Source organism: Amphibalanus amphitrite, unplaced genomic scaffold (assembly GCF_019059575.1).
Source record: "Amphibalanus amphitrite isolate SeventyFive unplaced genomic scaffold, NRLGWU_Aamphi_draft 000553F_arrow, whole genome shotgun sequence".
Taxonomy (NCBI): domain Eukaryota; kingdom Metazoa; phylum Arthropoda; class Thecostraca; order Balanomorpha; family Balanidae; genus Amphibalanus; species Amphibalanus amphitrite.
In genome coordinates this window covers 33936-55649 of record NW_024882047.1, presented here as the reverse complement: position 1 = coordinate 55649, position 21714 = coordinate 33936, and the positions used below count along the sequence as shown (strand labels likewise).

The window sequence follows — 21714 nt, the reverse complement described above, 5'->3', positions numbered from 1 at the left end:
AATGGCCTCATTTGAACAGCTTCTTGACCTCAGCGGTTTTGATGTGGCCTCGACCTGAGGAAAACATCTTAAGCTGACCTCTTCCAAACCAAGTTTTATCATTCCGGCAACCGGTAACCTCTGAGGTGAGGTCATATGCCTTGAGGCAGGGATCCAATTTTCGGTCAATAAATCCCTTAAATGGTCGCAGAACCGTCATTTCGGTATCTGGCAAAATATTTCAGGTCCCGAAACTGGTCAATTGAGATAATACCGACCTACGGCAAAAGTATCTGTCGATTCGACAGCTCATTCTCAGTACATTGATGTCCCTCCCCTCAATGTCGTCATTTTGTTAGGAATCTATTAACGAAAAACTCTCGACTCAATCAGCGTTAGTGACGTCATAAATGACGTTGCGTCATTATGACGTCATGCAAGGCCCACCAGCAAAACTAAAGCATCGGACCTTGCAAAGAATGCGTGAATTACATACGTTCTCTCCGTAAACTATTGTTTGGCGTTTCGCAATAGTAACATTTTTAAGCATTAGATAGGCTCACTTACGTGACGTCATAGTTCAGTAAAGTGACCTTATATGAAAGTTCATTTGATGTCACAAGATAAATCAACTAGATAACTTGTAATAACTTTCCGGCTTCAGCACTCTATCGCCAATGCGTCCCCAGCAGTGATGAGAAAACCGTCAAAGGTGATTAGCATTCGCTCCCTCGGCCACAGGGGGTTAAACCTCGCTCTCTTGAAAACAATACGCCATTATGACGTTTTTGGATCTTTGGGTCCTAGCTTAGCTTTCGTAGGTGTCTTAAGCATCTTTAAAAAGAATTAACAGCGTCGCAATGAGCTCTTGATCACATTTCACCGTACTCCGTTTAGACCGGTTGACAGTTATTGTTATTTTTTTTCACTGTACGACGAAATTCAATGTTGTATAGCGACCTTTAGGGGAAAAACATGTTTTTAATATTTTCATCATTGAAAGTCAATGCGTTGACAAGACTTTTGTTGCAAAAATAAATTTTAAAAAAAGATGGCCACGTTCTCAAAATTTGATTTTTATAAATCAATTTTATGTTAAAAAATTAAAAGAGCAAAATTTTCAAAAATAATTGATATCACCAAAATCTTTGGTTAATTCTTATTGTGATGATATGCAGTTTTATATGAATCTAATCAGTATTTAGCTAAATATTTGCGGATGAAACTTAGAGTTTTTATAGTAGCCATTAAGTTGCCTGGGGCAATATCTCCCAAAGTATTGGACGAATGAGATTGAAAATGTCACAACACGAATCGCCGGACAAGATAACCCCATAGACGAAATTTCATCAAAATATGAGAGGTAGGGTGTTATTTCGCGATTTTTTTGGTCGATCTGTCGTGGAACGCCCCAACTGCCGGGAGATGACGGAGCATGTCGTTGTGGACAGCATCCGGACCTTCTGAGACGCTGCGCAACGAGCTGATGGCAGACGTGAGTTCAGCCATAGATAAAGGCTCGTTGTACACCAAATTTTCAGCTGTGCTGAAGTCCACGGCGGCTGGTGCAGGTCGTGAGGACGGCTCTCCTCGGCAGCGCTGATAGAGTGCACGGCCTATCGTCTCTGCGACGTCTGAAGGGTGAGATATGTCCGTGTTGTTCACTCTTAAAACCGGAAGCGGAACAGAGCTGAACCGGCCTTCAATGCGCTTCATGCGTGCCCATATTTGGGTCGTAGGAGTAAAACGGTTTAAGGAACTTACGTAAGTGCGCCATGAAACAGCCTTTGCCTCCTTTAAAACGCGTCGGGCAAAAGCCCGCGCTCTCTTAAAAGCGATGAGGTTCTCAGTAGTACTACTCCGGTCAAACTTTTTAAAAGCGCGCTTCCTGGCACGAATCGCATCTCCGCATTCCTTGGTCCACCACGGGACCGGAGGACGACGAGGCTGACTCGACGTCTTGGGTATGCACCCGTTTGCGGAGTCAATGAGTAAACATGTAAAATCCTCTGTAGACATCACAGAGGGGTCGGCTCTGGATAAAACAGAGGCCTCTACAGCGGCCTGGAATTCGCCCCAGTCGGCTTTCCGAACATTCCACCTAGGTGGTCGGTTGCCTGACACTGGGGACTCCTGGTGCTCCAGCCACACTGGGAAGTGGTCGCTCCCGAGTGGGTCGTCATGGACGGACCAGGTAAAAAGCTGAGCTAACCGTGGACTGACTAAGCTCAGGTCCAGAGCCGATGTTTGACCGGAGGGTGTTGTAAAATGGGTGCGCTGTCCTGTATTTAAAATACACAGCGCCTCATCGCGGATAAAAGATTCTAAAAGTCGACCACGAGTGCCAGTCGTGTCGCATCCCCACGCCAGGCTATGGGCATTAAAATCGCCGACTACCAGGACCGGAGGTGGAAGCTCATCGACGAGTCGATGCAGCTCAGCCACCGGGAGCGCTATACCTGGTGGAAGGTATAAAGAGCATACAGTTAGTTCCCGGTGGTTGAAATCAACTCTGGCGGCCACCGCCTGCAGGGGAGTCTGCAGCGGCACCTGGCGCGCAGGTACGCTGTGGTGAACCGCCAGAAGCACACCTCCATGGGCAATGGTCGGGGTGTCCAGGTCTCTTCTAAAAACAGAGTAGCCCTTGATGGCAAAGGTAACGTTTGGCGCTAGCTTGGTCTCCTGGAGACCTAAAACAAGGGGTGTGCGCCAACGGATAAGAGACTGTAGGTCCTGGTAGTTGGCCCGGAGGCCTCTACAGTTCCACTGTAGAATAAAAGGCGTAGTTAAAAAGGCGCAGAAAGGGCGCGTATAACATGAGGCAAAGGCGCACACAGATACCTGACTGACCACAAAAAAGGTAAAAAGCACCGAGAGAAATGCACCTGGTAAAAAAAGCGCAATAGCGCGAGAGAGATAAAAGGATAAAAGAGGAGATGACTAGACTGAAAGACTAGACTAGGTCCTCTAACTCCGAGGAGGCGCTCCCCCCGTAGCGGATACGGGGATGCCCCGAGCCCTCTCGGTGTAGCCTCCCTTCAGCAGAGGCAGATCGGGCGTGGCTCGAGCCCTGCTGGGGCTTTTTCGCCCGGGGGGCGTCACCCTCCGAGGGCGACCAGCTCGGGGGCGTCTGCCGCTTGGCGAGGCGCCCTGGAGCCGCGGAAGGCTGTTGCCGCCCCGACGGGGATGTCGAGGCGGCGGCCTGTGTCCTCGACACAGGCGTCTCTGGCAGCGGCGGTGGTGGCCGCCGCTGCGGAGGTGGAGGAGGCGGCGGGGGACCCATGATGGGCCGAGTCCCCGCCTGAGGGGTCTCCGGGGTGTCAGCGGCGACAGCCGCATTGGCACTCCCGGAGGCGGAGGCGGCAACAGAGGCCTCCTTAGCCTCAATGGCCTTTTGAACGAGGCGAGCCCTCCTCGCCTCTCGTGCCCTCCTCTCCTCCTCTCCCCGCCGCAGAGCCTCCTGCACCGCCGTGGGCGGTCGGGGGCGGGGCGGGGTGGATGGCGCCTTACCCTGCGCCGGGGGGCGCCGACCACCCTGTCGGCGCTGGACGACGGTCCAATCGTCTCCTTCACCGCTCGCAGCTGGAGCGGGACTGGGTGGACCCCACACTGACTCTTGAGCAGTCTGCTCTGTGTCACTCGGCGGCGCACCAGGCGCCGAAGAGTCCGCGGAGTCACCAGTGGCTACGACAGTGAGGCCAAATCTTTTGAGAAGCTGCACGAGCTGTGCCACGCTCATCTGGGAGGCATCGGTAGAGTTTGTCACTTTCACCTTCTGGGCATACGAGGTCTTCGGGTGATTTTGGTTATATACCTCCCGGGCCTCTTTGAATGACAGATTCCTGGTAGCCTTGATGGTGTTAATCTCCTTCTCCTTGACGTATGTAGGGCAGGACCTGTCATACGCGGAGTGCGGTTTCTGCCCCTCTCCGCAGTTGACGCATCGAGGGGTCTCCGAGTCGCACGTATCGTCAGTGTGGTCCTGAGAAGCGCACTTGGAGCATGTGGGTCTACCCCGGCAGTTGTCCTTCGTGTGGCCGAACCTCTGGCACCGATAGCAGCGCATGGGTGCCGGGACGTATGGGCGCACGCGGACCTTGATGTACCCCACACGGACCTCGTTCGGCATGTCGGTGGTGTCAAATGTAAGAATGATGTTATTTGTCGGGACCGTGCCTCTTCGCGTGAGGATGCGGCGGGCGGCTGTCACGCCGTACTCCGAGAGCCCGTCCGCGATGTCCTCGTCACTCACGTTCCTCAAGTCGAAGCAGTTTATAACTCCTCGAGAGGAGTTCTTGGAGCGGTGTGGTTCCACCGTCAGCGGCAAAGAAACGAGCTTCCGACCGGAGGCACGTCCTTCCGAGTACACGAATCGAGTGGCAGTTAAGGCATTCGTCGCCTCTTCGCCCTTCCGGAACTCCACCTCAAGTGCTCCGTCCCGCATGCGGTCGCAGCGGACGATGCTGCCAAACCGGTCACAACCGTCCTTTCGCTGGAAGGGCGACAAGGAGCTCAGCTCCCTGTCTGCGCTCCGGAAGATGAGGATTCTGGGATTTTTCTGTCTTGGAACGTGCAACGTTCGCCCGTCGGCCGAGGCCGGCGGGCGAGAATCGGCCGAAGCCGAGGGATTGGTGAGAGAGGGGGAGGAGGGGTTGGTCAATGTATCCATGCGAGTCTGTTGGTCTCCGCCAGCTCGGCCGCCGACGCTCCGCAACGGCGCCGCTACAAGGCCTGGGACGGCCGAGCTGACTGTACGGGACTTGGCGGCACCTTCCGAGGGGGAGAGAGAGACTCACCACCCCCCACGGTCGGATACCGCCTCCTCCCTTGACGCCTAGCCGAGTCACCGCCAGGGGCAGCGACAGATCAGTCCCACCGACGGAGGACGAGCACAGGTGCCCGAACCCCGCCGGCGACACCTCTCCGACACCACCCCCGGCGGCATCACGACTGGGAATGGCTCCTCAAGTGCGGCGCCCCACTGAGTGTCCCGCCCTTACAGAACTCAGGGCCAAAGAGGCGTGTTGCCCAGCCACCGCGACTGGCTCCGCACGGTGGGGGGCTCAACCTCCAGGATCCCGTTGTCCTGGGGTACGGGTCGGCTCGCCTAGCCTAGTAAAACCGGCTGGTACCCGAGGGGACGCCACTCCCCTTACACTAGCCCAACTCGGCTGTGTTCCTGCGGGTGCAAAAAACAACGAAAAAAAGGGGAAAGGAATCAGAAAGCTGTGATCGAACGAAACGCGGACATCCGGTGAGAAGCAAAGCAAAAGCAAACAAAGACCGCTCAAGAGAAACAAAACCACGGAAACCAAGAAAAGTCGGGCCGTACCATCTGTCCATTCAGTGATCAAAAGCAAATCGTAAGCAAGCATGGGTCAAGCTGGGGCCGAGGGGGCGCTACTCCCCTTGCTGGCCGAGGCCAGGACCGCCGCGGGGCGAGGGCCCAAGGAGCCCAGTCCAACAGCGACCCAGGCCACTGCCAACCCCCTGCGGGGCCAATCCTGCAGACAATCCATCCAGTAAGCAAGGCAAGTCCAGGTCAAACGCGCGCCAAGCTGGGGCCGAGGGGGCGCTACTCCCCTTACTGGCCGAAGTCACAGCCGCCGCACAGCCGGAGCCAGATGACCCCGGCTAAGCAGCAGCTCCGACCACGGTCAGCCCCCTGCGGGGGGCGCCGATCCTTACCCCCCCCCCCCCGGACCCTTGGGCTGTAGGTGTGATCAGCACTGAGCAGAGCAGCCCCGACCCGAGAGTTGGCGGAGGTGTGATTATTGATCCTCGATCAGAGCTGCATGTGCGATCACATCCATTTTAGTAGCGATCGTCACATGCAGAAAAGTATATGCAGTGAAATAAGACGTCCACTGTCTAGCCTGCAGTTCAATAGATATGAATGATGCTTGAGCTTTGAGCGGCCGTCTCCTAAGACTACCTGAAACTGATTGGGCTCCCCTGCCCCCCCCCCCCCTAACAGGCGGAGTGGACAAGGTGGGTGCCGAGTGTGAGCGCGCCACCGCCGACGACGACGGGCCCGTGCGACCCGACGAGAAACGCATCCGGGCCGCCATGATCCCCAAGAGCGAGCGCGAGGCCGTGTCGAGCAGCGGTCGGATCGTCAACTCCGATGCTGAGGAGGAGCCGGCCGAACGGCAGATATTCCTGCCGCCGGGGGCGACCGCAGCCGGCGGCCAGTCGAAGGCCACCACGAGGATGTTGTACAGTAATATGGCCCAAGATCTCGGCGGAAGTGTGTCAGGTGAGCTGTCTCGGAAATAGGAGTCGTTAGATACTGGGGTAGCGAGTGGATTTGACTAATCAAGATCTGCTAATCAATTAAAACCATAGGAGGTATCTGGTGCATCAATGGCACCTCAGGTCAGAGCGTATATCGTTAATTGTATATTTTATACTCCCGTTTAGGTATACACATGATGAGCTCAATGTGATGTTATGCATTTGTAGCGATAATAATCGTGTCTTAACGCCCTCATTGTTTCAATTTCAGGTGCATCTCTGGCAAGAGACGCCGGAGGCGTTTCAGTTGCCAAAGCGAAGAAAGGTAATGCAATGCGCATGTAGTTAATTAGTCTCCCAGAGAAGACAGTTTTTACGAGTCTCAGAAGACAGCGCACAGATAAGCGCCTTCTTACCTACTTGCGTGCACAAAATCAGACACTTTCATCGGCGAGCAATTGCAAAACTAGAGCAGCATCGTTTTAATCGTTTAAATCCACACGTTTACCGCTACTCGTAAGTTCAATACGCATTAACAAGTAAATTAAAACGTACACACTACATATATGATATACATAATGAATTGTTATCTTGACCGGCCTCTATGTATTTTCCCTTTTCGACGTCTGACTTCGCAGGTCCGTGTCGCACCCGTAACGGAATGTTTCCGCACAAGAACCCGACACGCTACTACCACTGTACCGGCGGCCGGTACGTCGTGAAGAAGTGTGCCAAAGGGCTGGCGTTCGACGCCAAATTGCAGTACTGCACACCGGCAAAGTCGCCAGGTCAGAGCTCTCGGCTGCGGAGGGTAAGGGTATGACCTGTGCAGTGTGCGGGCGGCAGATTGAGGTTTTGCAATGTGCAGATGACAGGCTAGAGTTGTATAGTTGACAGATTTAGGCTTGCCGTGTGCAGACGACGTGGTAGTGATGACAGGGTAGATACTCGTATGTGCCGTTGACAGGTCAAAGTCGTGAATTATTGACAGCTAGTTGACAGATAAATTGCCCCATATACGTATATAGGCACTGACAGTCATGCTTGCTGACGCCACCGAGCGTGCGAGCCTGTATGCGCGAGGTCAGTTCCTGTATAAAGCTGCCGTTTACTATTTTGCGTCCGTTGATGGTTGATTTATGTCTGTCTCTTCGCATTCTTTCGTAAGAACAGTTGTTATCGCGGACATGCAGGATTGACATGACAGGTCACATTTTTTCACTTTTTGCTGATCAGCACAAGTAGTTTACCTTATAGTTGGTATGGTCAATCTTGTACTCGTTAGCGCTTGATGCAGTTTCTCATGCGTATAAGCCGGCATATACTTTTACTTATATAGACGTATCCTTTTACTCCTATTTGGCGGTTTCTTAGCAGATAAATTTTTGGTGCGGACCACATAGCCGAAAAGTAGAAATACGCGACAATGCGAGCAACAGAAACACAAAATGTTATTAGCTTGTATGTTACACGCAAATTGTTCGTATAATTTTTGTGATATGTAGGTATGTATATTGGACTACGTCCATCAATGGGTATTGGGTGCCCATGCCCGTGGATGTTAGGAAAAATAAATAAATAAATAAATAAATAAATAAATAAATAAATAAATAAATAAATAAACAAAACATAAATAATTAAATAACAAACCTCGCATGATCATACCGACAGGGCTGACCGGACGGAGCGCGGCCGGCGCCATCCAGAAAGGCGTGGCGACGCTCGCTGCCAAAGGACAGGGTACGTGACGGTCAACGAAAGCGTCTCTTATGAAATAATTTGCATCACCAGTACTGTGTGCACGTCTTATCTTACAGGAGATCCTTGAGCTCATCCTAGCAACGGTCAAGTGTCCGACCAATGATTCGTCTTCCTAGGCTGAAAATATCATACAGTTCAATCCCTAGAGGAAAGGCTTCCAAATGATATGAGACTGACCGTAATGATAGTAATCTCCCGTGTGAAGCATGACGAGCGGAGTCCTCCTGTACTGACAGGAGCTGTTGCGGACGCGGTAAGCAGCGGGACTGGCAACTTGCTCCTGCAGGCCCGGAACAACATAAGGAAGCTCCAGCCATCCGAACAACACATCGAGAGCAACGTGCAGCGGGCCATGAAAGATAGAAAACGTGAGTTTTTTTGTAAGCGGTGAAAGGATGTCAATTGTAAATTGTAACAAATTTGTAACAAGTTACAAAAATGCAATTTGTAATTTATAAGCTAACCAGGACGAAATCACAGAGCCTTTTTTACGTCTTGGCCATGTCATTCGAAAACGGCCAGAATTTTAAAATGGATCAACCTTATATCACTTATTGAGACTTGTTCGGTAACAGCGGCAAGTACATGAGCTAGTCCATACAATGTTACCGTGGAGCATTGCGGTACCATGGCGTTCTGCGGCGATATCTATCCCTGTAGCGGTCCCGGCAGGTGGCTGTTTCTGCTCCGTGACCCCCACACGGCGGCCGTGGGAGGCGCGGTACGCCACGGTCGACCAGTGCTGGCTGGAGGCGCTGCGGCGCGGCGTGCGCTATCTCCTCGTCGGCACCGGCGGTTGTCAGTTCTGGAGCAGCGTGGCGCCGCTCACCATCGGCTCGTGCACCGACGCCGCCTACCACATCATCGACGTCACCTTCTTCCAGAAGGACCTGGCGCGCCTCCAGCCAGGTGAGAATGGGTTACTGGGGCGAGCGAGGACGGGGCGCCAGCGGCGCATCGGCGGCGCCCCGTCCCAAATAGGAGATCGGCGGCGCCTTCATTTACCGTTTTGCGTGGCTAGATCGGCGAATGATAGATGATGGGCAGTAGGTATCTTTATGACAGGTTCCCCTTCGCTGGTTAACCCTATTAGTGGCGGGGGGGGGGGGGGGTTGTTTTTATCCACCCCTCAGTCAGGTTTTTCGGGAATATCTCCGAAACCGCTGAAGCTACGATGCTGAAATTTTCTGACTTTTCCTAAAACTAAATTGGGCACATTCCCTGAAAATTTCAAGTTCATAACTTTACCAGGGGCGGCTCCAGAGCACTGGGAATTGGGGGTCCTATTCGTGAGGCGAGTCATTTGGGCGAAGATCACGATGCGGCACCAGTTTTACGAACAGTGAATGAAAGGTATCATGTGATAACATATACAAAGTTATTGTGCATCCTCTTTTGACACGTTTTTGCTATAATAGGCGGATCCAGGCGTCCAAAAAGGGGGGTTATTTTTTACCTCCCAACATAGGTGCCCTGACACCGCCTATGCATGACCAATACAATTTTAGTCGTTCTCTCATAAGAAAATTGTAACATAACAAGACCATTGCCACCCTTTTTAGAAACAGTACCAACAAAAACCTTATTTACTTTACTTTTTGTGTACCCCCAATCTCAATGATCTGTATCCGCCTATGATTTTTGAAAATGCATATTTTTAGGATCCATGTGAATTCCTGGTTCATTCTCTATCGATCGGCAAAAGTTGCGTTAAGATTGGTCCAGAAACCTGGCCGTGATAAACAGTCTAAAATGTATCTGCAATTTGCCCGTTTTTACCCCCCTCTACCCCCCTATTGACATTTTTTTTTTAGAAATGTAGATCTCGTTGAGCGAAATCGAATGCCGTTTGAATTTTGAAAATCGGCCCGTTAGATCTCGAGATATCAAGGGGGGTCGTAAACAGCCCCCCTGCCACTAATAGGGGTAGCCAGGAGCCTGCCACTAATAGGGTTAAGTAAGTATGTTACCTAATATGCAAAACCAATGTATAACAATCGTTATACGCGGTATGAGAGGTGCGCGGTCGCCCTGTTCTGTGGGCAGACATGCAGTTCTGGGTGTCAGCCCGCTCCCCGTCCGACGTCATCTGGGGCACCGTGTCCAACATCGCCTACAAGCCACTGGACATCAGAGGCTGCGGCGAGCTCTGCTACAAGTTCGGCCAGGACTTCGCCAGGGTCGACTAGTAAGCAAACCACCCTCGCACCTGCAGCCAACAATTTAGATGGAAATGATGTAAAAAAAGGTCCGTATCTACCATACTGTGTCTTGTATCCTGTGCCCTGATACGACCTGCACCCTGTGTCGCTCTTTGACTTATGACCTGCACCCTATACTATGCGTAATAAACTACACCATACGAGTACTGTGTCTGTAACCTCTGACCTGTATCCTACTGCTGTGACCTGTGACCTGCACCCTGCACCCCTGCCCGCAGTCGCGGCTGCCGGTGCGGTATGGCCGGCCGGCAGACGGTGACCATCCCGCAGGAGGACCTGGCCTACCTGCGCCGTCGCCAGGCCGCGCTGGACCCCGGCTTCACGGTGCAGCTGCAGCCGGCCGGCCTGGCCGACTGGGAGTGCACGGCCGCGCCGGCCCACTTTGTGCGCGTCACGGCCGCCGAGAGTCTACAGGAGGCACTCATCGCCTGCCGCGAGCGGCGCTTCAAGTTCCTCACGCCGGGAAAGTGAGTACTGAACACATACACGAGATGATGAGGAAACGGGATAACCTGTTGCTAAAACTGCTAACATTACACCGACGGTGATCAAGGTAAAAATGAAATGAAATGCAAATGACTCATAATTTCGTTCATTATTTACAAGCAAGGATGGAAGAATTTTGCGGCAACATATTTACATGTCCAGCTGTGTGCTCTGTACATACTCAGCTACCTCTAAGCGAGCGCCATGCGACGAACACCACGTACCGTTCGCTCACCAAATCGCACCTCTTTCCTGTCACCAGGGACGGTTTCTACTGCGGCAACAGCACGGCCAACCTGGAGCGTTTCTCGCGCACCCAGTGCCAGATGAACGTTACCACCACGCGCGCCTATTCTGTGCTCAGCATCCAGGCCGTCGAGCGGCAGATCGTCATGGTCGAAAACACCGTGTACGGTCAGTGCCGCCTTCATATGTGTCAGGGATGGTAGTGAGTGGACTCCGGGTCACTTGTGTCACGTCTGTATAACCCACATGCCCTCTGTGCGAATTGGTTACCTCTCTATGACCTGTGTTACCCCTGTATGACCTGTGACCTGCGCATGACCTGTGCGACCTCTGTATGACTTTTGTTACCTTGGTCCTTAAACGACCTCCATGTGATCTCTGTGACCTCTGTGTGACGTGGTTGATGTCCATGTATCCTGTGTGACTGTCGTTTGATCTCTGTGTGACCTTTGTGACCTCCATTTGACCCGTATGACCGTCGTGTCACCTGTGTGACCCTCATGTAGCCTTTGTTTAACCTATACACCCTCCGTGTGACCTGTGTGAGCTCTGTGTGACCCCTGTGACCTCCGTGCGACCCTTGTCTCCGCCGCCAGACTACGTGTTCTGGTGGGTGTCGAGCCGGTCGCCGGGCGTCTTCTGGACCTCGCTGCTCGGCATCACCCAGCTGGAGCAGTGTGTGCTCAACTGTGACCGGCGCTTCGTCGCCGTCGGACCGTGAGTGGCGGAGGGGCGGGGCTATGTATCAAATATTGAGTGGTTTACAGAGGACAGTATACTCGGTGAGATCCGCAGCACCATGGGCACCGCAGCACTGATAAAATCCGGGGAGTTGCGATGTCACTGGAAAAGAAAGCCAAAGCCTTGATGAAAGATGGCGTGTAAGTCTTTCGATAAAAGTGATATCTCTCTCTCTCTCTCTCTCTCTCTCTCTCTCTCTCTCTCTCTCTCTCTCTCTCTCTCTCTCTCTCTCTCTCTCTCTCTCTCTCTCTCTCTCTCTCTCTCTCCACTCCGCAGGGAGGGCTGCTTCTGTGGTAGCCTGCGAGAGGGCGTCACCAACGTGCACGTCAACGAGTGGGTGGTCAAAAGCGCCAACGCTCCACACAACCCCTCGCAAGGATACCTGATGCTCGACAAACGCGGCTTCGTCAACGGTGAGCACCAGCTAGCTACAATGAACCCAGCATTGCTGCTGTGTGCTGTCTGGGCCTGTCGGTGTGCCTCATCGCACGGATCGCCGACATTCTTTTAAATTACCTTTGTAAGTGAAGTAGAGTAATTTCTATAGACGACCTGGGTCAACATAAACGAGTGGCAGTGCTCTGAGGATGTGGTTGCATTTTGGTATCTACTCGGTACTAAGCCCGTGTCTGTCAGCCACTTTCGAGGTTTGACACTTAGGCACTGCACTCTGCTTGGTGCCATTTATGGTATCTAACCCGTCTCTCCATCAGTTCCTGAGGGCTGGCACTGCACCAGTGAGCCCAAACATTGGAAGATCTATTCCAGGATGGTTTTCTTCGACCAGTGTATGAAGCTTTGCAAGGACGACAAAAAAGAGTATGCAGCTTTTGGAAGGTGAGCGTCGACCATATTTCGCTTCGAGATGGGCTCTGTTAGCTGTGATCGAGCTTATCCAATGTCCATCCGCCATTGAATGTTTTTAAGCTACGTAAGTTTATAATGGTCTGACGACGGCATGCCGATTGGGAGTGTGACGGTCGTTGAGACGCAAAATGACCTCAGCAGACCCTGAAACCCCAATACTGGGCGATGAGTGTGACAGCCCGTATGACGCGCTATACCGCCAGACTGGGCTGTCTGTGCGGGAGCAGTCAGGACGGCCAGCTGCGGCGGCTGCCGATGGCCCGCTGTCAGGACGCTGGTGACGACTCGAAGGCCTACTCACTGCTGTCGGTTGACGTCTGGACCAGGAACGTCGCCACCGTCACCGCCCAACGTGAGTTAGTGTGGCCGAATTGGACGGACGCGTGTGGATATAAAGGTGGCTGATGACGGATGAACGTCGGGACTCTAACTGTAGGTCTGACGTGGTTGTCTAGCGGAGCCTGACAAGCCGCGGATTGACAAAGCTTTATCGTTTTTTACTGCTTTGTAATGCATATGGAATTATGAAGTTATGCCTTCGTATTTGGTAAGAATGGTGAAGTGAAAACAGTGGTGACCTCCCGCTGTATCCGGCCTCGACAGCGGAACACCAGCGCGTCTGCTGGGTGGGACAGCGGCCCGGCAATGACCTCCCCTGTCCACTCTCCGCAGCGGAACACCAGCGCGTCTGCTGGGTGGGACAGCGGCCCGGCAATGACCTCCCCTGTCCACTCTCCGCAGCGGAACACCAGCGCGTCTGCTGGGTGGGACAGCGGCCCGGCAATGACCTCCCCTGTCCACTCTCCGCAGCGGAACACCAGCGGGTCTGCTGGGTGGGACAGCGGCCAAGCGGCGTTCAGTGGGAGGTGCAGCCGGGAGCGAACGTCCTAGAGCAGTGCGTCAACACGTGTAACGACCAGAGAGGCGTCAGCCTCATCATACTCGGAGTGTGAGTCACACGGTTCGCAGGGGTCAAGACACGTGGCTGTCAAATTATGCATGCTTATTATAAGCAAGGCCATGTAAGATAAGATTATAAGAATACGGGTGTTAAATAGTTGATGAGGCATTACCTTATTCAACTTATTCCAGAAATAAACTGCCATGAAAAGTAATGACCAATCGTCCTTTGTTCGATGATCACCAGGAATGGTTGCGAGTGCGGCTTCGGATCGCCAAATGTCAAGACAGATAAGCTCTGCAATCCGCTGGTGAAAAACGCTCGCGTTTTCTTACTCGTCCACAGAAAGCAAGCCTCCAAAGGTATGGCGCCGTATTGTTTTACGAGCCAATTGGCAATTTCTATTGATAAGTTTCTGGTAAACTTAGATGTTTACTTTCATAATTCAGGATTCAAGCCTTATGTTTTCTAATATCCACCACACATTGTTTGATAAATTATTTAAAAGGATGGTGCGGTACCCATCATGAAATGCACATACTTATTTTCCATTCACGCACTGTGAGTGAAAGTGCTTCAAAAAAGTACTACGCCGTTGCCACTTCTATGGATTCCTGGACTTGTGATTTCGGACAACAGCGGACGTAATTGCGCATCGTCCAATATTCAATAAAGCAGAAAAACCATTCCTGCAGGTTACGTTCCACCGAAGTTTGAATGGATCGTGAAGGCGAACCTCACCAAGACGGACCAAGATCTGAACGTCAGCGTCCAGCCGTGGATCAAACGTGAGTTGTAGTTGTGTTCACTACCTTAAACCACGAGCGTCCCAATGTAGCCTAAACGTGCCCGCAGAGAATGTCAGAGTAAGCGCTGATTACAGACTGGCCGAGCTGATGCGTGTTTCCCTCCCTCTTCACTGGATTCCAAGTCGTTTTCTGACCTCTGTCTCTGCCGCAGTGACCGTCAAGAACACGAACCAGACCCGCTCTCGGACGATCCGCGGCGGCTTCTTTGTGCAGACGCAGTCGGCCGACCAGGCGCGTACCAACGGCCCCGACTTCTCATCGGTGGTGGACGGGCGCAACTTCTCCGTCACAGACGTGCAGGACGTCACCGTCATCACCCAGAACTCCAGCAACCTCACCAGAGACGGTCAGTGCGGAGGGATTCGAACGTCACGCACTCCGCCGTCTAACTCCTCTTCTAATTTCTCTAGAACATAGAAAGCTAGCAGAAAGAAAACTTACCGAAACCTGTCCCGTCACTCTTCGGTCATGTGTACCCATCAGTCATTTTTATTGTACCTAAATGCCTCATGTTGGCGAAAAATTGGAAAAAGGATATGTTTGCAACGTGCCTCCCACAAATCGTCAACATATAAAGCTGTTAGTACAAATCAAATATATTCGAAAACACACATTTAGTAAAAACACACATAGTTTGTGTGCTTTTGAATATATTTGATTTGTACTAATTGGTTTATTATTTACATCATTACCCATATAAAGCTGTGTTCGCTTCGTTTCAGGTTCGGTCCAAGGTGGACAGATAGGAACTGCAGACCTCACCTCTCAAAAACTAGTACAGAAAGAACGTAGCGAACAGGATCTGAAGACCAGCGAGCAACACAACATCAAAGGTAGGTAATGTAGACACGTAACGTTTGCACTTAGCACCTGTCTTCACTATCGTAACGCAACTGACGTTTAACTATAATAGTCGGATTGTCTTTTCAACATCACTTTTTATGCAGACCTTTTACCAGTCTTACCATGAATCGTCTGTTTTGTATTACATACCGGTTACGCCATTCAATAAACATGCTGACTAGTGACTAATGCTCTCGCGGCAGCTGGACGGAACGAGATCTCTGTCAACTCTGTGAAGGACAGCAACCTGACTATGGACGAGGAGCTGCGAGATCAGCTCACTGTCGACGGCTACAAGAAACAATACGGTAACGTGCAGACGCCGACTGTGCTTTTTATTTCGGTCACACGTATTCCTGGTTGTTTTTATTGAGGTGGAAATAAATTCACAGGCTTGCATTGACAGCTCGCTTGTTACAGACCAGCCTTTCAGAATGGATGACACGTAATTGACAGTACAACGTTCCATCATCGGTTCCAACGTATCGATTCCCTCGTATCCATCTATCACTCTCGGGACCCGTAAATACCGAGTGGGCTGTGTGTGCTGCCTGTTTCAGTGAAGGGCCACCGGACCACGCAGACCGCGTCCAGCTTCACCAACGATGTAGACGAGAACGCCATTCGCTCCACGCGAGTCACGTCGGACATGCTGAAGAAGGATCTGCTAGGTGAGACAGCGACTCGCAGACCAGTCACGTCACCTGCTGATAAATTCGGATTATTAAATGATGTTGCTTAGCAAAACATTTTAACCTTCAAGAGCGCTGCTGTTTTCGCTATTAGCATTGCTTTTGTGCCACTTGATCAATCAACTGGCGCCACCTCTTCCAGTGAACCAAACATTCGGAGACTCGATGTCAATGGATGTGCGCATGAATCGACAGAACAATAAGATAAACAAGGCCACCGAGCGAAACGAGGGAAGATCCGTCATATGTAAGTCATATGCAATTTTCGATGCAGCATCTCCTTAGATGCTTTGCTTTTGTATGGTATTGATTTATTTGGTTCCCATTATTATGTTCGTTGTGTCATATTTATACTTGCTTCAAGTTCGGTGATTTTGTGTTCGAATTGTCACTATCCGTGCTTAGGACCGGCGTAGGACGCATTCCGTCCGTCCGCCGGCCTGCGACTCGGCTGGATACTGTGCCGCCGCGCCCGAGTGCGCGGCGGCACAGCCTAACCTTCAGGCGGCAGTCGCCAGCTCCGCCGAGCCGAGACTGAGCCTGCCAACCAAACACAACGAAGCGATCCCGCGGTACACGAACGTCCATAAATATTACTTCTGGGTTTTCGCGGGGTTTACACCACGACGCCCCCGTCCAGTCGTCAACACTGTAACGCCCCGCGTGTCGTGCCCCAGTGGAGATTCACGTGGAGGGCCAGTGCTATGACGGGCCGGCCAACTGGACCGGGTGGACGCGAGACTCGGCCGCTCGCGGATCGCCCTTCACCTGCCTATGCTCCTGTCTCATGGACAAAAAACTCTTCTACGCAATATATGAGTAAGTGGGGACGACGGGGAATGGGAAAACGCGATGCAAAACTGCTCCGAAAGACACTACCCGTCCACCGATTCCTATCCATTTGATATATCTAACTTGACCCGTTTATCGGTTCACATCCCGGTACATTTTGGAAACGATTTGACCGACAGTTATGCCATGCCAGTGCAGTCCCCTATATCAGCGGTAGCCAGAAGCTGGCCACGAAGACGGTTTTAATCCTCTCACTTTCTCTCCAGCGGCGGCAACTGTTTCTGCTCGTCTGAGGGCGGCCAGTTCGGTAACGACATGGGCGTCATCACGACGAACGGCGAGTGTCCCGACGGGGGACGGAGCGTCTACGACGGCATGCAGCACACACAGCACCTGGGCCGCTTCTGCCGCGGCCGACAGCGTGAGTGACGCTTCCCGCTCCGTCTGTCTATTGCCTCCGGTTACTGCCTCTCTTCTCAAGTTGAGCTAGAGCTGGATTTTATTTCATATGATTTTTTTTTTTACAGCCTTCATGAATGTAGGTACTCAGCAGTCAGCACTGTATTCAGTGGCGCAGCCAGGGGGGGGGGTCAGAGGGTCAGCTGACCCCCCCGAAATATCTGTCAGGGGCCCGCTCGAGAGAGAGAGTGAGAGAGAGAGAGAGAGAGAGAGAGAGAGAGAGAGAGAGAGAGAGAGAGAGAGAGAGAGAGAGAGAGAGAGAGAGAGAGAGAGAGGAGAGAGAGAGGTCCTAATCTAATCGGACGAGCCCGCTTCGAGAAATGCCCACTGCGACACCTCGGGTGAGGGGTCGGCCTGGGGCCCCAGGTGGACAGGGCCCGGGCCCCCAGGAGAACGGGCCCGGCCCCCTGGGTGGATGGGACCCGGGCCCCCTGTAGATGGGTCCGGGCCCCCGGGTGGATAGGGCCCGGGCCCCCCGGCGGATGGGGCCCCGGTGGATGGATCCGAGCCACCGGGAGAACGGGCCCCGGGTGGACGGGGCCCGGACCCCCGGGTCCCGCGAGAACGGGTCCAGGCCCCTCGGGTGGATGGGGCCCGAGGCTCCGGGAGAACGGGCCCGGGCCCCCTGGGTGGAGGGGGCCCGGGCCCCCGGCTGGATGGGGCCCGGGCCCCCGGGAGAACGGCCCTGAGCCCCGGGTGGACGGGGCCGGACCCCCGGTTGGATGGGGCCCGGGCCCCGGGAGAACGGGCCTGGGCCCGCTGGGTGGATAGGACACGGGCCCCTGGGTGGATAGGGCACAGGCCCCCGGGTGGATGGGGCCCGGGCCCCGGGAGAACGGGCCCGGGCCCCTTAGGTGGATGGGGCACGGCCCCCCGGGTAGATGGGGCCAGGGCCCCCCGATGGATGGGTCCGGGCCCCCGGGAGTACCGACCCCAGGCCCCGGGTGGACGGGGACCGGGCCCCCGGCTGGATGGGGCCCGGGCCCCCTGGTGGGCGGGCCCCGGAGCCCCGGGTGGACGAGGCCCGGAGCCCAGGTGAACGTGGCCCGGGCCCCCGTATGGATAGGGCTTGGTCCCCCATGTGGATAGGGCCCGAGCCCCCGGGTGAATGGGGCCCGCTAGGGTGACCCGCTTGCTTCGCAACGCGAATAAGGGGTATTTTCGATCGGTGGGCGTTTGGTTGGTCTTGTGTCTGTGGGTTATGTATCCATTACGGTCGATTGCCTTTTGACGGCTAAGCATTTTGGTTTTGGGAAAAAATATCCATCGCATCGAGGTGCTCGTGTCTGATAATAACCATGCGTTCTACTATAGAACATGCCAAGTGTATTTCATGACATAGGTTGGCGTAGGTTATTGAAGAGTGAAAGCCATCGATAAATTACTATGTAGAGGTTTGAAACATTTATATTCTTAAGAATATTGTTGCTCGTCATGCAAAAGCGATGATTGGACCTTGGTCACAATTGAATGCTCTTCCAATCTATGCCCATTTCAATTGTCAAACATACCAGGTTATGTAGCAAAACCCCTGTAATTAAGTAAGTCATAAGCAAATGCTATTTTCTCCAGCAATTTGTTCCACCTTGTTTTTGATCAATTAGCTTTTCACAATTTTCCCATGAGAGGCGGTAGGTACATTTCTCTTGCCAACAAGCGTTGTTTGAACCCGCTCCGTCTAACAGTCACCCAAAAATAGCATTAAGTCCAAAATCCGTCCAAAACGTCAATTTTTCAAGCATAAGTGCCCTCACGGGTGCACGTGGCGCGTGCCATCCCTGCACCGCACACCATTCGATAGCCCGTTCGATTCTCATGCACGATACTGTGTTCCTCGTGCCGATCGGACCCACGGTGACCGAGATACTGCACGGGGACCGGACCCGTGTCGGGCAAGTTGAGCCATTGTCGCCCATTTTTGCAAGCCGATTTATGCATGTAAAGTCTATGACGCGAATTTGCACTTTTTGAGCACGCGCCATGTGCTCACCACCGGCCCGATCGAGCTGTGACTCTTCACAGGCACGTTACCCATCCTTGTTCTATAAGTTGCGCGAATTTCAGCGCACTATGGAAATTACGTCGCGATCAGCCGCTTTTTTACGCGAGTTCTTCGCGAAAAAAACCTTAGGGGGTTGCATCAACCCCTCCCCCCTGTGCCGGCGAGGGTTAAAACTTCTTACGAGCGAATTCACGTAATGAAGAAGAATAAAAGCACAATCTACTACAGCAGCCAATAGATGACTTAGGACAGGCACATGGGACTACTTTTAAATCTTGTGCGACAGAAGCAGGCAACAGTTCCGATTGCATATAATATGCTATGCATATTGCGGAATTGGGGCTCATATCGGACTCGAAAGATATGAAGTCATACGTCATAGTAACATATTTCTGTCGTGGTCAATTTGCGTAAAAAGTGAAGACCGGGTGATTACCGAGCTACTGTTCTATGCAAATTTTCTGATTCAAACTCGCTCAGGGTTATCGTGCAGGTAAAGGGGGCCCGCCCAGCAGAATGCGTATGAAATATGGAGAGATTCTGAAAAATGGGTGGGGGCCCGCACACTAGGGGGCCCGCTTTGGAAGCGATGACCCCCCCGAAACGAAATCCTGGCTGCGCCACTGACTGTATTTGTACTTTGTAGTGCATAAAATGAGACTTAAATCGATTCTAGATATGGAGGTCGAGCTTTGAGCATTTTATGGGTAATGGCGAATTACTGCAGTCTTGTGCTGCTGAGCTTAGTTTCCGATGGCTATAAAAACAAGCTATTAGTCTTTCATAACGACAGCACCCACACCTAATTCTACCATTCAAATGTATTTTATTCTTCACAGATACGAGCATCCAACAGTTCTTACAAAAGGCACAAAATCAAGGAAACAAGGTTGTGCAGTTTAAGAACAGTGAACTGATGGAGGCCAATATCAACTCCAGCAGCATTCGAGGTAAATGCGTGTGCCTTATTGCGAGTAATTTAATTTTCGTCTGGCGGCCCTCTGATTAGCTCAGTAGCTTATCAATTTTATTCGGGCCGCTAAAATATGTTACGTAAGGAAATGCATCAGCAAATTGGCCCTAAGGGATGTTTAGCTCAACATAATGCGCTGAGCATTGTGCAATGTGCAGGTTTACAACTGTTGACATTCGTCAACCAGTTGCAATGAACCATTTACGCTAGTTATGTGCCCAGTATGGCCGGCTAAGTGTCTGGATGCGTAACTGTATCTGTAGTGTCCAGCCGTGCGCCCGACGTGGCTCTCCTCGGGACGGGCGCCTGACACCCTTCTCCGCCCGTCCTCCACAGGGACCCATCTGAACAGCACCGACACAGCGGCGGCCAAAACGGTGCTCCGCTGGCACGGCAAGGAGGGCGTCACCCGCGACAGGTGGAAGTCGCGCTTCGTCAAAGGTAGGATGGCCCACAAACCCGGCGCCCCATGCGAAAGTTGGATAGGCCGATCACCACGCGACTCTGATCCACGAGGGTGGAATAGATGTTGTAGAGGCTGAGCTTCGCATCAGCTCACAATACCTAATCGGTACCTACTCGGAAGTCTTCAGAATATCTGAGACACCATGGAATCCATAGCTTTTTGCTTTTTTAATTGCGCGTCACTACTAAAAAAGGAGATTCTTTGCTCCTTCGTGGCTCGTTGGATGAATAAAGTAACATCCCAGGCCCCAGCACCATATTTGATGAATTTTAATCCCAGGAGTAACCCCATATCATCGTAACCAAGACCCGTCCGTAACCCAGCCAGCTAGCCCCCCAGCTTGCAAGTGTATCAACCGTTTTCCTATCCGACAGGTCTGCTGCGTAACCTGTACGGTCTGCGGCTGCACGTGCACCGCCGCCAGGACTACATCGAGCGCATGAACCTGACCACGCGCGAGCACGTGCGCACCACGCACTCGCAGCGCGGCGTGCCGTTCGCCAGCGGCGACGCGTACACGCTGCGGGCCAGCAGCAGCTCTACAGCCAGCGAGCAGGGCGGCCGGCTGCGGCTGCTGTCGGGCAGCGGCGGCACCACGGACAGCGGCGGGCCGGCCTCACTGCTCGGCACGGCTACAAAGACGGTCACAGAGCCGCTGGTGAAGGCCAGAGAAGCCGTGACGAACACGGCCACGTCCCTGCTACGCTCCGCCGGCTGAGCGCGCCGAGTCGGTCGGCCCGCGCGGCTCCACAGCTACACATGGATGGGGCGTGACCCTCCAATATGTAAACGGAATAAAGTGATAACCGAAAATGTTCGTCCGACGTATCGTTTAAAAAGATCAGTGGCTGTACTGAAAAAGTTTTGATTGTGACAGTTTATGAACGGTGTTTTATATAAACCTTTTGCTGAACTTCGTTCATGCGACGCGTTCAATAGCGATCAAAGACAATCAGCTGCCTACTGTATTGAATGGGGCTTTATTGTGATTTTTTTTTCATCAATCAGTGCCTTCCTCTATTAAGTCGGAAAATATATTAATAAACGTACACCGATAGTAGCCGTAGTATAAGAAATGCGATTCGAGATAAATCCATGGATCTAAACAGCCGTGAACATTAGGAACCACACGGGGGATAGTCTGCTGCACGTACTTGATGCTTTGCAATATACGCATAACTGAGGCGATCGGCTGAGCCAAGTTCGCAGTTGCCCTTTGGTGGCTGCGCACCCGTCAG

General features: G+C 52.6%; 1 protein-coding gene across 1 annotated transcript in view; it reads left to right on the top strand.

The window, feature by feature from the left end:
* LOC122393767 overlaps window positions 1-21536 on the top strand; it is a 44624-nt gene extending 23088 nt beyond the window's left edge. The window contains exons 4-29 of the mRNA XM_043390109.1: window positions 5957-6238; window positions 6488-6541; window positions 6855-7004; window positions 7888-7956; window positions 8214-8345; window positions 8650-8886; window positions 10024-10165; window positions 10418-10666; window positions 10948-11099; window positions 11528-11648; window positions 11949-12085; window positions 12386-12509; window positions 12743-12891; window positions 13350-13488; window positions 13687-13802; window positions 14136-14228; window positions 14401-14595; window positions 14972-15082; window positions 15296-15400; window positions 15653-15763; window positions 15927-16031; window positions 16462-16603; window positions 16843-16997; window positions 19877-19987; window positions 20347-20451; window positions 20851-21536. Of these exons, the coding sequence (XP_043246044.1) occupies window positions 5957-6238; window positions 6488-6541; window positions 6855-7004; window positions 7888-7956; window positions 8214-8345; window positions 8650-8886; window positions 10024-10165; window positions 10418-10666; window positions 10948-11099; window positions 11528-11648; window positions 11949-12085; window positions 12386-12509; window positions 12743-12891; window positions 13350-13488; window positions 13687-13802; window positions 14136-14228; window positions 14401-14595; window positions 14972-15082; window positions 15296-15400; window positions 15653-15763; window positions 15927-16031; window positions 16462-16603; window positions 16843-16997; window positions 19877-19987; window positions 20347-20451; window positions 20851-21194 (3830 nt within the window). The 3' untranslated portion in view covers window positions 21195-21536. The remainder of the gene's footprint in view (window positions 1-5956; window positions 6239-6487; window positions 6542-6854; window positions 7005-7887; window positions 7957-8213; window positions 8346-8649; window positions 8887-10023; window positions 10166-10417; window positions 10667-10947; window positions 11100-11527; window positions 11649-11948; window positions 12086-12385; window positions 12510-12742; window positions 12892-13349; window positions 13489-13686; window positions 13803-14135; window positions 14229-14400; window positions 14596-14971; window positions 15083-15295; window positions 15401-15652; window positions 15764-15926; window positions 16032-16461; window positions 16604-16842; window positions 16998-19876; window positions 19988-20346; window positions 20452-20850) is intronic.
* Window positions 21537-21714: the final 178 nt, after the last annotated feature.